General features: G+C 52.6%; 1 protein-coding gene and 1 pseudogene across 1 annotated transcript; one reads left to right on the top strand and one right to left on the bottom strand.

The window, feature by feature from the left end:
* Positions 1 to 16,935, bottom strand: part of LOC129694694 (zinc finger protein 721-like) — a 57,761-nt pseudogene that overhangs the window by 30,803 nt on the left and 10,023 nt on the right.
* Positions 10,570 to 15,914, top strand: LOC129694695 (gastrula zinc finger protein XlCGF57.1-like). Its single transcript, XM_055631434.1, has 3 exons — positions 10,570 to 10,692; positions 11,038 to 11,159; positions 13,925 to 15,914. The coding sequence occupies exons 1-3, from the start codon at positions 10,570 to 10,572 to the stop codon at positions 15,282 to 15,284; spliced, it is 1,605 nt and encodes a 534-aa protein (XP_055487409.1). The 3' UTR covers positions 15,285 to 15,914.

Consider the following 16,935-nt stretch of genomic DNA (forward strand, 5'->3'; position numbering starts at 1 on the left):
TTAATAGAAACATAGAAACATAGAAATTAGGTGCAGGAGTAGGCCATTCGGCACTTCGAGCCTGCACCGCCATTTAATATGATCATGGCTGATCATCCAACTCAGTATCCCGTACCTGCCTTCTCTCCATACCCTCTGATCCCCTTGGCCACAAGGGCCACATCTAACTCCCTCTTAAATATAGCCAATGAACTGGCCTCAACTACCCTCTGTGGCAGAGAGTTCCAGAGATTCACCACTCTCTGTGTGAAAAAAGTTCTCCTCATCTCGGTTTTAAAGGATTTCCCCCTTATCCTTAAGCTGTGACCCCTTGTCCTGGACTTCCCCAACATCGGAAACAATCTTCCTGCATCTAGCCTGTCCAACCCCTTAAGAATTTTGTAAGTTTCTATAAGATCCCCTCTCAATCTCCTAAACTCTAGAGAGTATAAACCAAGTCTATCCAGTCTTTCTTCATAAGACAGTCCTGACATCCCAGGAATCAGTCTGGTGAACCGTCTCTGCACTCCCTCTATGGCAATAATGTCCTTCCTCAGATTTGGAGACCAAAACTGCACGCAATACTCCAGGTGTGGTCTCACCAAGACCCTATACAACTGCAGTAGAACCTCCCTGCTCCTATACTCAAATCCTCTTGCTATGAAAGCCAACATGCCTTTCGCTTTCTTTACTGCCTGCTGCACCTGCATGCCTACCTTCAATGACTGGTGTACCATGACACCCAGGTCTCGCTGCATCTCCCCCTTTCCCAATCGGCCACCGTTTAGATAATAATCTGCTTTCCCGTTTTTGCCACCAAAATGGATAACCTCACATTTATCCACATTAAACTGCATCTGCCAAACATTTGCCCACTCACCCAGCCTATCCAAGTCACCTTGCAGTCTCCTAGCATCCTCCTCACACCTAACACTGCCCCCCAGCTTAGTGTCATCCGCAAACTTGGAGATATTGCCTTCAATTCCCTCATCCAGATCATTAATATATATTGTAAATAGCTGGGGTCCCAGTACTGAGCCTTGCGGTACCCCACTAGTCACTGCCTGCCATTGTGAAAAGGACCCGTTTACTCCTACTCTTTGCTTCCTGTTTGCCAGCCAGTTCTCTATCCACATCAATACTGAACCCCCAATGCCATGTGCTTTAAGTTTGTATACTAATCTCTTATGTGGGACCTTGTCGAAAGCCTTCTGGAAGTCCAGATACACCACATCCACTGGTTCTCCCCTATCCACGCTACTAGTTACATCCTCGAAAAATTCTATAAGATTCGTCAGACATGATTTACCTTTCGTAAATCCATGCTGACTTTGTCCAATGATTTCACCACTTTCTAAATGTGCTGCTATCCCATCTTTAATAACTGACTCTAGCAGTTTCCCCACTACCGATGTTAGGCTAACTGGTCTGTAATTCCCCGTTTTCTCTCTCCCTCCCTTCTTAAAAAGTGGGGTTACGTTTGCTACCCGCCAATCCTCTGGAACTACTCCAGAATCTAAGGAGTTTTGAAAGATTATTACTAATGCATCCACTATTTCTGGAGCTACTTCCTTAAGTACTCTGGGATGCAGCCTATCTGGCCCTGGGGATTTATCGGCCTTTAATCCATTCAATTTACCCAACACCACTTCCCGACTAACCTGGATTTCACTCAATTCCTCGCGGGCCCCTGCTATTTCCGGCAGATCATTTATGTCTTCCTTAGTGAAGACGGAACCAAAGTAGTTATTCAATTGGTCCGCCATATCCTGGTTTCCCATGATCAACTCACCTGTTTCTGACTGCAAGGGACCTACATTTGTTTTAACTAATCTCTTTCTTTTCACATATCTATAAAAACTTTTGCAGTCAGATTTTATGTTCACTGCCAGTTTTCTTTCATAATCCATTTTTCCTTTTCTAATTAAGCCCTTCGTCCTCCTCTGCTGGTCTCTGAATTTCTCCCAGTCCTCCGGTATGCTGCTTTTCCTGGCTAGTTTGTACGCATCATCCTTTGCTTTGATACTATCCCTGATTTCCCTTGTTATCCATGGATGCACTACCTTCCCTGATTTATTCTTTTGCCAAACTGGGATGAACAATTTTTGTAGTTCATCCATGCAGTCTTTAAATGCCTTCCATTGCATATCCACCGTCAACCCTTTTAGAATTAATTGCCAGTCAATCTTGGCCAATTCACGTCTCATACCCTCAAAGTTACCTTTCTTTAAGTTCAAAACCATTGTTTCTGAATTAACAATGTCACTCTCCATCCTAATGAAGAACTCAACCATATTATGGTCACTCTTGCCCAAGGGGCCACGCACAACAAGACTACTAACTAACCCTTCCTCATTACTCAATACCCAGTCTAAAATAGCCAGCTCTCTCGTTGGTTCCTCTACATGTTGGTTTAGATAACTATCCCGTATACATTCCAAGAAATCCTCTTCCTCAGCACCCCTGCCAGTTTGATTCACCCAATCTATATGTAGATTGAAGTCACCCATTATAACTGCTTTGCCTTTGTCGCAAGCATTTCTAATTTCCTGTTTGATGCCATCCCCAACTTCACTACTACTGTTAGGTGGCCTGTACACAACACCCACCAGCGTTTTCTGCCCCTTATTGTTTCGCAGCTCTACCCATACCGATTACACATCCTCCAAACTAATGTCCTTCCTTTCTATTGCGTTAATCTCCTCTCTAACCAGCAACACTACCCCACCTCCTTTTCCTTTCTCTCTATCCCTCCTGAATATTGAATATCCCGGGATGTTCAGCTCCCAGCCTTGGTCACCCTGGAGCCATGTCTCCGTGATCCCAACTATATCATAATCATTAATGGCTATCTGCACGTTCAACTCACCCACCTTATTACGAATACTCCTTGCATTGAGACACAAAGCCTTCAGGCTTGTTTTTACAACGCTCTTACCCCTTATAATGCTGATAAGTGTGAGGTGCTTGCTACATCTTGGCAGGGCAAATCAAAATAGGACGTACATGGAAAATGGTAGCGAATTGAGGAATGCAGTTGAACAGAGGGATCTATGAATAACTGTGCATAGTTCCCTGAAGGTGGAATCTCATGTTGAAAGGGTGGTAAAGAAAGCTTTTGGTGTGCTGGCCTTTATATATCAGAGCATTGAGTATAGAAGTTGGGATGTAATGTTAAAATTGTACAAGGCATTGGTGAGGCCAATTCTGGAGTATGGTATACAATTTTGGTCGCCAAATTATAGGAAAGATGTCAACAAAATAGAGAGTACAAATGAGATTTACTAGAATGTTGCCTGGGTTTCAGCACCAAAGTTACAGAGAAAGGTTGAACAAGATAGGTCTTTATTCTTTGGAGCGCAGAAGGTTAAGGGGGGGGACTTGATAGAGGACTTTAAATTTATGAGAGGGATAGACACAGTTGACATGGATAAGCTTTTTGCATTGAGAGTAGAGAAGATTCAAACAAGAGGACATGATTTGAGAATTAAGGGACAAACATTTAGGGGTAACAAGAGGGGGAACTTCTTTACTCAGAGAGTAGTGGCTGTGTGGAATGAGCTTCCAGTGGAAGTGGTGGAAGCAGATTTGATTTTATCATTTATAAATAAATTGGATAGGTGTATGGATGGGAAAGGAATGGAGGGTTATGGTCTGAGTGCAGGTAGATGGGACTAGGGGAGAATAAATGTTTGGCACGGACTAGAAGGGCCCAGATGGCATGTTTCTGTGCTGTAATTGTTATATGGTTATATGGTAATAATTTACCGTGTCTTTCATGCGCAGTACAAGTAATATGCAAAAGTATGTGCAGCTCACGTGCCGTTGACACTGCTTCAAACCTTCATGACAAGGGGAGCTGAAGGCAGCTGAAATTCCTCTTTGCACCGTGGACTGCGTACTGCGCATGCGCAGCAACCTAATGTGCATGCACAACGCAAGTTTCTTGGTGGGTTTTTCAAACATTGACTGCCATTATCTTAAGAAACAAAGAGAGAAGACTGGAGTTCGTGTACAAATAATGTGGTAAGTAGATTTATTTGAGCAATATGTTTTTAAATACCATATTTCCCAGCAATGAAGACGCTATTTTTTAACCAAATTTAAGGCACGACAATGTACATAGAAACATAGACGTAGAAACATAGAAAATAGGTGCAGGAGTAGGCCATTCAGCCCTTCGAGCCTGCACCGCCATTCAATATGATCATGGCCGATCATCCAACTCGGTATCCTGTACCTGCCTTCTCTCCATACCCCCTGATCCCTTTAGCCACAAGGGCCACATCTAACTCCCCCTTAAATATAGCCAATGAACTAGCCTCAACTACATTCTGTGGCAGAGAATTCCAGAGATTCACCACTCTCCGTGTGAAAAATGTTTTCCTCGTCTCGGTCCTAAAAGATTTCCCCCTTATCCTTAAACTGTGACCCCTTGTTCTGGACTTCCCCAACATCGGGAACAATCGTCCTGCATCTAGCCTGTCCAACCCCTTGAGAATTTTGTACGATTCTATAAAATCCCCCCCTCAATCTTCTAAATTCTAGCGAGTACAAGCCGAGTCTATCCAGTCTTTCTTCATATGAAAGTCCTGACATCCCAGGAATCAATCTGGTGAGCCTTCTTTGTACTCCCTCTCTGGCAAGAATGTCTTTCCTCAGATTAGGAGACCAAAACTGTATGCAATACTCCAGGTGTAGTCTCACCAAGACCCTGTACAACTGCAGTAAAACCTCCCTGCTCCTATACTCAAATCCTTTTGCTATGATTGCCAACATACCATTCGCTTTCTTCACTGCCTGCTGCACCTGCATGCCTACTTTTAATGACAGGTGTACCATGCCACCCAGGTCTCGTTGCATCTCCCCTTTTCCTAATCGGCCACCATTCAAATAATAGTACCTGCATCTTGGAGGCCGAAGGTTAGGTTGTTAGCCAAGAAAGATAGACTTGGCTATCCCTCAGTACAGCAACATCAAGGACGATGGGAAGCGGCTGTAAAAGGTCAGCGCCGCTGGTGGGGGGGAGAGTTCCTTTCACAGTGTGTGGGAAGTCCGGCCAGGGGTAAAATTAAAAAAATTGAATCTGAATTACGGGAAGCAACCAGCTCAAGAGCGGGTCAGCGGGCGATGGATAACATGACAGTGGGCAGTGGAGCTTACTCCTGTGTCAGCGTGAATAACCTCAATTGGTCCCTTGTTCGCGCTGACACAGGAGTAAGCTCCACTGCCCGCTATCCTGTTATCCATCGCCCGCCGACCCGCTCTGCTCTATGGCCTTTGCTCTTGAGCTGGTCCCCTCACTGTCCGGTCTGCATTGAAAGACACGGACCGGGCAGTATCACCCAGCGCAGCAAGTGAGGCCATGTCCTGCTCCCAGCGGCAGTCAGAATTTAAGGATTTGCGGGAAGCGGCTGAGAGAGGTGTTCAGACGGAGAGCACTGCCAGTGGTGAGCGGGCCGCAGAAGGCGCTGAGGTCCTGGCAGCCGCTCGCAAGCACCCGAGCAACTTCCCTCCCCGGCCACAAGGCTGTGGCTCCGCGCCCGGAGTGGTGAGTAATCGAGTTACTGGCATGATCCCCGACCCCTTCCTTCTCAACGCTCTTGCCCTCCCTGCAACTTCAACCCTGGCCAGACTCCCCACAAGCTGTGAAAGGAACTCTACCTCCAAATGGTCCCTTGAACTAATATTGTCATTCAATAAGATCACAATTGATTCAACATGTCCCGGTGTGCTCCCGTTTTTCTGCCGGGGTGTGGGGGGGCTGAGTGGGTAAAGGGGGTTGAGTGGTTGAGTGGGGGGAGGGGTGAGTGGGGAGTGGGCGGGGTGAGTGGGTGGTTTCACCCGTCAGCGCTGCCACAGGCTGAAATACAGGTGAAAACCTTGCCACACTCAGCACACACAAAGGGTCTCTCTCTGGTGTGTAACTGCTGGTGCTTTCACAGCCCCCGTGCAGCGGTGGGAACAGCCGCTCGCTGGCATGGGCACGCCGGTGATGCCGCAATCCCCGCGAGCTGTCAAACGCCTCACTGCAGTACGGGCAGTCGTAGGGTTGGCCACTGGTGTGCACGCGGTGGTGAGACAGGGCGTGGGAGGTCGTGGCAAAACGCTCTCTGCACACCGGGCTGGGGAAGAGACGGTCGCCGGCGTGCACCCGCAGGTGGGACAGCAGCCTGGAAGGGAGGGTGAAGCCCTTGCCGCACTGGTCGCAGGTGTAGGGGTGCTCGCCGGTGTGGGTGAGCTGGTGCTCCAGTAGGCTGTCGGAGCGGGTGAAGCCCTTGCCGCAGTCGCTGCAGGTGTAGGGGCGCTCACCAGTGTGCTGGCGCCTGTGCACCTTCAGGTCCGAGGACGACGTGAAGCCCGTGCCGCAGACGCTGCAGTTGTAGGGGCACTCCCCGGTGTGCAGGCGCTTGTGCACCTTCAGGTCCGAAGACCACATGAAGCCTTTGCCGCATTCGGAGCATTTGCAGGGCCGCTCACCGGTGTGCAGGCGCCTGTGCACCTTCAGGTCCGAAGACCACATGAAGCCTTTGCCGCATTCGGAGCATTTGCAGGGCCGCTCACCGGTGTGCAGGCGCCTGTGCACCTTCAGGTCCGTGGACGACTTGAAGCCTTTGCCACAGTCGGAGCAGGTGAAGGGCCGCTCACTGCTGTGCACCCGCCGGTGCCGCAACAGCCCCGATGACTGGGCAAAGCCTTTGCCGCAGTCGCCGCAGGTGTACGGCCGATCCCCGGTGTGCAGACGCCTGTGCAACAACAGGTCCGTGGAAGACTTGAAGCCTTTGCCACAGTCAGAGCAGGGGAAGGGCCGCTCACTGCTGTGCACCTGCCTGTGCTGCATTAGCCCCGTCGCCCGGGCAAAGCTCTTGCCGCAGGTGGAGCAGCCATAGGGCTTCTCGCCCGTGTGCACCCGCCGGTGCTCCTGCAGCCCATATAACTGGGAAAAGCTCTTGCCGCACGTGGAGCAGCCATAGGGCCTCTCGCCCGTGTGCACTCGCCGGTGGATCTTCAGATAATTCGACGTCTTGAAACTCTTGCCGCAGTGGGAGCAGGTGAAGGGCTTCTCGCCGGAGTGCAACTGGTTGTGCCGCAGCAGGGTCTCGTAGCGGGTGAAGTTCTTGCCGCATTCCGAGCAGTCGAAGGGGCGTTCTCCCGTGTGCACCCGCCGGTGGACCCTCAGCTTGCTCTGCTGCTGCCAGGCCTTGCCACACACATTGCACTCATATTGCTTCTCCTTATTGTGGCCTGTCATGTGGTCCTCCACCGAATCTCAGCCCGCACGCCGAGCAGATTGGGGGGGGGGGGCTCACCGGCACCCTGGCCGCCCTCAATGGTCGCTCACGTCCCCGTCTCTCTGTCCAGAGCAACGGCTCCTAAGCCCTGCAGGAGGGGAACACAGGTCAACATGTTGGCAAACAGGGCATTACTAACGCGTGCTTGAAGGGGTGGGGGGGGGGGGGGGGTTGGGGTTGGGGAAGGGAGTGAGGGAGGACGTGGGGGAGGGGGTGGGGGTCGAGGGGGGTGTGGGGAAAGGGGGAGGAGGATGGTGAGTTGATACACACCGGAGAGAGCCTTTCTATGCGCTGAGTGTGTCACCCGCATGTCCAGCCTGTGGCAGCACCGACGTCCCCACAGTGGTGAGCGTCCCTTCCCCTGCCTGTCCTGTGGTAAGGGCTTCACCACCTGCTGGGGCACCGGCGAATCCACACCGACCAGCGCCCCTTCAACTGCCCGCTCTGTGGCAAGGCCTTTTCCCGCTCCTCCAGCTTACTAGCACACCACGATGTAGATAGGAATTGTTTAGGTAGATAGAAAATGCTGGAAGGAACGGGTAACCCATTCCTTCTCTCCAGAGATGCTGCCTGTCCCGCTGAGTTACTCCAGCATTATGTGTCCTTTTTTGTAAACCAGCATCTGCAGTTCCTTGTTTATAATCAGAATCAGATTTTATTAGCCAAGTATGTTTTGCACCATACGAGGAATTTCACTGGCCAGGTCAGTCATACAATTAAAAGCAACAGACTCAAAAACACATTTTAACATGAACATCCACCACAGTGACTCCTACACATTCCTCACTGTGACGGAAGGCGAAATAAAGTCCTTCCTTTTGTTCTTCCTCAGTCGGGGACCTCGAGCCCTCTGTTGACGGGACGATCTTCGTTTCCCCCGATCCCGTCCCCCCTCTCCCCACATAAAACAAACCAAAGTACATTAAAATAAACTTTTAACAAACGCTAAAAATAACAAAAAGATTAGAAAAAACGAAGACTACCGGCAGGGCTGCTATCTCCCTTGCGCCCCTGGTGGCCATTCTGGTTAACCATCTCTGCACCTTCCCCAAAGCCTCCACATCAGTCCTGTAATGGAGTGTCCAGAACTGTATGCAATACTCCAAATGCTACCTGACCAATGTCCCTTAATGCTGCACATACACATTTCTGTCTCCTTATCTCACATCATTTTATCTCCTTATTTTTCCTCGTCATTTACTCCACTTATCTGTCAATCATCCCCTCAACTGCTAACAGTCTGAAGAAGGGTCCAAACCAGAAATGTCATCTATCCATGTTCTCCAGAGTTGCTGCCTAACCCGCTGAGTTACTCCAGCAGTCTGTGAAATGTCACCTATCCACGTTCTCCACAAATGCTGCCTGACCCACTGAGTTACTGCAGCACTTTGTGTTAGTCACAGTCATACAGTGTGGAAACAGTGTGGAGATAGTCCCAGCCTCAACTACCTCTACTGGCAGCTTGTTCCATACACCCACCACTATTTGTGTGAAAACGTTACCTGTCTAATTCCTATTAAATCTTTTCCCCTTCACTTTGAACCCAGGTCCTCTGGTCCTCGATTCCCCCACTCTGGGCAAGAGATTCTGTGCATCTAATTAAATTGTGTTCTATGCAAGATTCCAGCATCTGCAGTTTCTTGTGTCTCCCTCACCTATATCCACCTATCACTTCTGAAGGGTCTCAAACTGAAACGTCACCCATTCCTTCTCTCTAGAGATGCTGCCTGTCCCGCTGAGTTACTCCCGCATTTTGTGTCCACCTATCATTTGCCGCGTTTTGTCCAGCCTCCATCTCTCTTTTCCAGCTTCCTCCCCCCACCCTCACCAATCAGTCTGAAGAAGGGTCCTGACTCAAAATGTTGTCTGTTCATTCCCTCTAAAACGGTGGAGGAACTCAGTGGGTCAGGCCGCATCTGTAGAGGGAAGGGAATCTAAGGCGACCACTCCCACCTCTCCTTTCCAACTTTCTCCACCCCCCAGATCAAGTAGTCTGAAGAAGGGTCCCGACCCAGAATGTTGCCTGTCCATGCTCTCCAGAAGTGCAAGTTACTCCACGAGATTGTGTCTCTTTTTGTAAACCAGCACCTGCTGTTCCATGTATCTAGACGAGGCGTGCATTTCACCCTACACTTGCGTTCGGTCCGCTAAGGCCTGCTGGATCTCCCAGTTGCCAACCATTTTAACTCCCCTTCCCATTCTCACACTGATCTTTCTGTCCTGGGCCTCCTCCATTGCCAGAGTGAGGCGACACAGAAACTGGATGAACAGCACCTCATAGCTTACAGCCTGATAACATGAACATTGAATTCTGCAAATTAAGGAGACCTCCCCCCCTCGTGGGCATGCAAGCACTCACTGCCCGCTCTCCGACACTCGATCTCGCCGCTATTTCTCGGATGCCGTCTAACCCTCAGCTCAGTCCTAAATGGCCGACCCCTTATTCTTAAACTATGACCCCTGGCTCTGGACTCTCCCAACGACAGAAACATTTTCCCTGCAACTAGCGGGTCCAATCCTTTAATAATTCTATAAGCTTCTATAAGATTCCCTCTCATTCTTCTAAATTCTAGCAAATACAAGCCCAGTCAACCCCTTCTTTCATTATATGTCAGTCCCACCATCCCGGGTATTAGTCTGGTGAACCTACGCTGAACTCCCTCAATAACAAGAATGTCTTTCCTCAAATTAGGAGACCAAAACTGCACTCAATACTCCAGGTCTGGTTTCACCAGGGCCCTGTACAACTGCAGTAGGACCTCCTTGTTCCTCAACTCAAATCCTCTTGCAATTAAGGCCAACATGCCATTAGCTTTCTTCACTGCCTGCCGTACCTGCATGTTTACTTTCAGTGACTGATGTACAAGGCCACCCAGATCTCGTCGCACCTCCCCTTCTCCTAATATTGGCCCATTACCGTTCCATTTACCGAGATATAGGTGTCAGGGGTTATGGGGGGAAGGCAGGAGAAAGGGGTTAGGAGGGAGAGATAGATCATCCATGATTGAATGGCGGAGTAGACTGGATGGGCCGAATGGCCTGATTCTGCTCCTATAATTTATGACCTTATACAAGGAGAAATCTTTGTCTGCGCTGGAGTCACACGTCTTGCACTCAACGTTATTCCCTTTATCCTGTATCCGTACACAGCGGATGGATCGAATGTAGTCATGCGTTGCCTTTCTGCTGACTGGCTGGCGCCCAGCAAAAAAACTTTTCACTGTACCTCGGTACACGTGACAATAAACTAAACTCAACCCTCCCGCCGCCAGGGGGCGATACGGCCGGTAGACCAGAGATGCTGCACCGCGGCCTCCCGCCGCCAGGAGCGCTACAGGCGGATGACCAAAGGCGCTGCACCGCGGCTCTCAACCGACAGGGAGCGCTGCACCGTGGCCTCCCGCTGCCAGGGGGCGCTATAGTAGGAGAACCATAGGGCGCCCAGATCTCATTCGCTTCCACCCATACTCATTGACCACCGTCGCCGTCGCGAAGGGAGATGGGGGCGGTGTAAGGTCGCGGGACCGAGCGTTCCCACCCACCTGAGCTCCCGGCTCTGAGGGGAGACCGTCTCTCGTCACTGGTGACTGCCGCAGCCCCCCTTCCCTTCCCCCACTGACGGGCTGCGCCAATGAGAGCAGGTCCGCCCCCTGCAGAACTCCGACCAATCAAAGCCACGTCCCCGCCTCCTATAGGTCGAGCCGAAGCGCAGTCCCACGGAGAGACAGCCCCCCTCCGCCAATCGGAGCCGTCCATCCCGCCCTAGCAACGGTTGCCACGGCGTGATGTACGCTCGCCCGGCGTCATCACCAATGGTCTTTGGTCACGGCGCCGGGCGGTAACGAGCAAAGATGGTGACGGCCAGACGGTTGGCTCGGCGGCCCCAAGGTCGGTGCGGTACCCACTCCCACCCCCTCCTCACCCTTTCGCCCGCTTACACCCTTCCCCACCCCATTCACTTCCCCCCTCACCCCCTCTCCCACGCACGTCCCCCCTCCCCCGCTCCCCCTTACCCCCACCGCCACTCTCACGCCCCGCTCTCCCTCCTCACCCCTCTCCCTCTCTCATCCCCCTCCCTCTCTCACCCCCCCTCCCCCTCTCACTCTCCTCCCCCCCTCCCCCATCTCTCCCCCCTCCCCCCCCCTCTCTCATCCCCCCCTCCCCCATTCACTCTCTTACTCCCTCATCCCCTCCGCCACTCACTCTCTACTCCCTCATCCCCTCCACCACTCACCCCTCCCCCACCTCCCCACTCCCCCATCCCTCAACCCCTCCAAACTCACCTCAGTTCCCTCCCCCCACGCACCTCCCCATCCCCCACTCACCTCCCCCTCCCTCCCTCACACCCCCTCCCTCACCCACTCACCTCTCCCCCACTCACCCCCTCCCACACTAACGCACTCGCCCCCTTCCCCACTCACCTCCCCCACTCATCCCCTCCCTCACTCATGCCCTACCCCACACCCCATTTCCCTCTCGCCACCTCCCACCGTCCCCCGCTCCCCCTCACTCACTCACCCTTCCCTCCATCTCCCCACTCACCCTTCCGCCACTCACCCCCTCACCCTTACCCCCTCAGGGAGATCCGGACCCGTCTCACGGGGGGTGGGGGTGGGCTAGAGGGTCTGGCGGGTCAAGCAGCACCTGTGGAGAAAATACTCAAAGAGTGTGTGAGCTACAGGGAGAGGTTGAGGAGGCTGGGTCTCTATTCCATGGAGCGCAGGAGCATGAGGGGTGATCTAATAGAGGGAAAATCATGAGGGAATTGACAATAGGTTCAGGATTCGGCCCTTCGAACCAGCAACACCATTCACCGTGATCATGGCTGATCATCCACATTCAATACCCTTTTCCTGGCTTCTCCCCATATCCCTTGACTCCACTATCTTTAAGAGGTCTATCGAACTTGTCGAAAGCCACCAGAGCTATGTACATATACCTTCATTTCTTCTGTTTTTTCCAACTTTGATTCTTCCAGGTAGGAAAATACTGCTTTCAAACTTTGAATTAGTTCTATTTATTGGTCCTTTGTAAAAAGGTAAGATTATTTTGTTGTGTTTATTGCTTAATGCTTTGGTGAGTGAGAGAGATCTTGCTCGTCTTTTGTCGGTGTCAGGCCTGGATCTATGTCGCTGCGGGCGCTGTTGAGTTGCTGCTGGGCCGTCCCTGTCCCCACCCGGGTGTCCCGTCCCTGTCTGGGAGTGGACAGAGGTGTCGGGCTGGGCTTGTAGGCGGAACGGTGAGAGTGCAGCTGAGGCCAGTGTTTTGAACGGCAGTACTCGCGGCACCGGGGAACTGGGTTCAATCCTGGCTGCGGATGAGGGGCGGGTCTGTGTGCATGCAGTAGCGCAGCTGCCGAGAATGTCTCTCTGCCGGTCCAGTCTCTCCCCCTGTTTCCCACTCGCATCTGCCCCCCCCTCACTCGCTGTTCCACCCCGTTCTCCCGCTACCTGGCACGTCCGTTCCTCAGATTATATATATTTTTACACAAATTGTGAGTGAAGATTAGAATTTATACCCAGTTTATACAGACAACGATTCATTCGATCATTCTTTATGGTGAATGACCTTTAACAAATCCCATGATTCCTTGCGTTTTTTTGAATACCAAACTCACTTATTAACCTGATGAATCTATGCTGCACTCCCTCAATAGCAAGAATGTCCTTCTTCAAATTAGGAGACCAAAACTGCGCACAATAGTCCAGGTGCAGTCTCACTAGGGCCCTGTCCAACTGCAGAAGGACCTCTTTGCTCCTATACTCAACTCTTGCTATGAAGGCCAACATGCCATTCTACATTGTCTGCTGTACCTGCACGCACAGAGATGCACAGAGTCTCTTGCTCAGAGTAGGGGAATCGAAGATCAGAGGACAGAGGATCAAGGTGAAGGGGAAAAGATTTAATAGGAATCTAAGGGGTAACTTTTTCACTCAAAGGTTGGTGGGTGTATGGAACAAGCTGCCAGATAAGGTAGTTGATGCTGGGACTATTCCTTTGTTTAAAAAACAGTTAGACAGGTACATGGATAGGACAGGTTTGGAGGGATATGGACCAAGCCCGGGCAGGTGGGACTAGTGTAGTCGGTGTTGGTGAGTTGGGCCAAAGGGCCTTTTTCCATGCGGTTTCATTCTAAGACTCTATGACAAAGTGCTGGAGACTCAAAAAGTGCTTGAGTAATTCAGTGGGACAGGCAGCATCTGTGGAGAGAAGGAATAGGTGACGTTTTGGATAGAAGTCCTTTAGTTTAGTTTAGAGATGCAGCGCGGAAACAGGTCTTTTGGCCCACGGAGTCCGCACCGACCAGTGATCACTCCGTACAATATCACAATCCTACGCACATTAGAGACAATATAACAATTTTGCGAAGGCCGATTAGCCTACAACCCTGAACGTCTTTGAAATGTTGGAGGAAACCGGAGCACACGGAATAAAAAACCCACGCAGGTAAAGGAGAGAACGTACAGACTGCACAGACAGCACCTGTAGTCAGGATCGAACCTGGAGCTCTGGCTGTGAGGCTGCAACTGTACAGCTGCGCCACTGTGCCGCCCAGAATTATGTAACGGTTTCCTCCACCATAAATGCACCCAATATGTGCCAGTAATGTCCTGTTTGCCAGCTTGTTGACCCCCTGTCTTCCCCTCCTGCAGGGTTTGGGAGCCGTTGCTCTGGTCAGAGCGGCCATTGAGGGCGGCCTGGGTTCCAGTGAGTTTTCCCTCCCCCCATCTGCTCAGTGTGCGGGCTGAACTTCAAGGAGCTGAGCATCGATGGAGGACCACAACAGGGGGCACAACAAGGAGAAGCGTTATAAGTGCGACGTGTGTGGCAAAGTCTGGCAGCACCATTGTCAGCTGGAGATCCACCGGCGGGTGCACACGGGGGGAACGCCCCTTCAACTGCTCGGAGTGTGGCAAGAACTTCACCCGCTACGACAACCTGCTGCAGCACAACCGCATGCACTCTGGAGAGAGGCCCTTCACCTGCTCCGACTGCGGCAAGAGCTTCAAGAGGACGGATCACCTGAAGGTCCACCAGCAGCTGCACACCGGCGACCATCCCTTACCCAGGCCCTTCGGCTGCTCTGACTGCGGAAAGGACTTCAAGAGGGCGTATGACCTGAAAGTACACCGGCGGGTGCACACGGGCGAGAAGCCCTATGGCTGCTCCAGCTGTGGCAGGAGCTTTGCCCAGTCGTCGGGGCTGTGGGTGCACCAGCGGGTGCACAGCGGTGAGCGGCCTTTCACCTGCTCCGACTGCGGTAAAGGCTTCAAGTTGTCGTCGGACCTAAAGCTGCACAGGCGCGTGCACACTGGGGAGCGGCCCTACACCTGCAGCGACTGCGGCAAGGGCTTCACCCACTCCAGCAACCTGCTGGAGCACCAGCTCACCCACACTGATGAGCGACCCTTCACCTGCGCCCAGTGCGGCAAGGGCTTCACCCGCTCCACCTATCTGCTGTCCCACCAGCAGGTGCACACCGGCGGCCATCCCTTCCCCAAGCCCTTCAGCTGCTCCGACTGCGGCAAGGACTTCAAGAGGGCGCAAGAGCTGAAGGTACACCGGCGGGTGCACACGGGCGAGAAGCCCTTTGGCTGCATCACCTGCAGCAAGAGCTTTGCCCAGTTATCAGTGCTAGAGCGACACCGGCGGGTGCACACTGGCGAGCGCCCCTTCACCTGCAACGAGTGCGGCAAGGGCTTCACCCGCTCCCACAGCCTACTGGAACACCAACGCACTCACACCGGCGAGCGCCCCTTCACCTGCGCCCAGTGCGGCAAGGGCTTCACCCGCTCCAATAGCCTGCTGGAGCACCAGCGCACCCACACCGGCGAGCGCCCCTTCACCTGCGCGCAGTGCGGCAAGGGCTTCACATACTCCTCCAAGCTGAGGTCCCACCAGCGGGTGCACGCCGGCGACCGTCCCTTTCCCAGCCTGGTTTGTGGGCAGCGCTCCGCCATGGCCTCCCACGTCCTGTCTCACCAGCGCGTGCACACCAGTGGCCAGTCCTAAGACAACCTGTACCGCGGTGAGGCGTTTGACAGCTCACGAGGATTGCAGCAGCACCGGCGGGCCCACCCAGCTTGGCACTGCAGATACTGGTTTATACCGAAGGTACACAAAAAACTGGAGTAACTCATCAGGTCAGGAAGCATCTCTGGAGAAAAGGAACGTGACGTTTCGTGCCGGCGGCGATGGCGACTGTAGTGCGGGGCAAAGATACTAGATGCGGGGTGACGGGAGAGTCGGAGCGAATGACGGGCCCCAAACAGCAGCAGCGACAGTGGCTTCACCTGCTCCCGCACCCCGCCCGCCCTGATAGCGGCCACTGCTTGCCACTCTGCCAACGGCGCTTTCAAAACAAACCCTCTAGCATGCCGAGGTCGGAAGGAGGGAGAAAGGTAGAGGCCCCCTTTCGGCGAGGAGATCCCCTTTGGCGGCGGCACTTGGCAGTGGACAGGAACGGCCAAGGCAGCAGGGCGATGATGCTGCTGTTGTCCGAGGAGCGCCAACCTCTTCCCCCCCCCCCCTTCCCCTCTCTCCTCCAGATGTGGTCTCATCAGAGCCCTGTACCATTGCAGAAGAAGTTATCCTGGGACCCCCTCCTCTCCACCCCGCACTGATCCCCATTCCCCGCCTCTATTGAGTCCTCCACTCGGACATCCCCTGCCACCCCCCTCCCCATCCCCCCCCCCCCCCCCATCCATATATTAATCCTGCATTGATCACTCCCTATCCCACCTCGCATTGATTCTCCTGTACCACCCCCCCCCCCCCTCCCCATCCAATCTACACTGGTCACCCAATTCATTGTGTGCTCACCCCCTTCCCATCCATCCTGCACTACATCACCCCATTCATCCTGTACTGAACCCCTCACTCATCCTGCACTGATCCTCTCATTCATCCTGCACTGATCCCCTCATTCATCCTGTACTGAACCCCTCATTCATCCTGCACTGATCCCCTCAACCATCCTGTACTGATCCCCTCATCCATCCTGTACTGATCCCCTCATTCATCCTGCACTGATCCCCTCAACCATCCTGCACTGATCCCCTCATCCATCCTGTTCTGATCCCCTCATTCATCCTGCACTGAACCTCTCATTCATCTTTCACTAAATTCCCATTCATCCTTTAGCGATTCATCCATTCATCCTGCACAGACCCTCCGATCCACACTGTACTGACCCCCCCCCCCACATTCATCCTGTACTGATCCCTCCATTCATCCTGTACTGATCCACCCCATCCATCAAGTACTGATCGCCCCATTCAAGAAGAATGGAGGGATCAGTCTGAAGAAGGCCCTTGACCCAAAATGTTGCCTATTTCCTTCACTCCATAGATGCTGCATCACCCGCTGAGTTTCTCCAGCATTTTTGTCTACGCCCATTCATCCTGTACTGAACCCCCCCATTCATCCTGTACTGATCCCCCCCATCCATGCTGCACAGATCCCCCCGTCAATCCCATACTGATCCCCCCCATTCAATCCCACTGACATACCCCTCTCTCTCCCCTCACAATTTTACCTACTCCAACCAACACGCACTAATTCCCCGACCTCAATCCATCCATCCCGCACCGATTGTCTTCTCAACCCCACCCTGGTCATCTATCCATCCCACACTGATTCACACCCGCCCCCCCGACCCCAC

The sequence above is a fragment of the Leucoraja erinacea genome, unplaced genomic scaffold, assembly GCF_028641065.1.
Source record: "Leucoraja erinacea ecotype New England unplaced genomic scaffold, Leri_hhj_1 Leri_75S, whole genome shotgun sequence".
In the NCBI taxonomy this organism is placed as follows: domain Eukaryota; kingdom Metazoa; phylum Chordata; class Chondrichthyes; order Rajiformes; family Rajidae; genus Leucoraja; species Leucoraja erinaceus.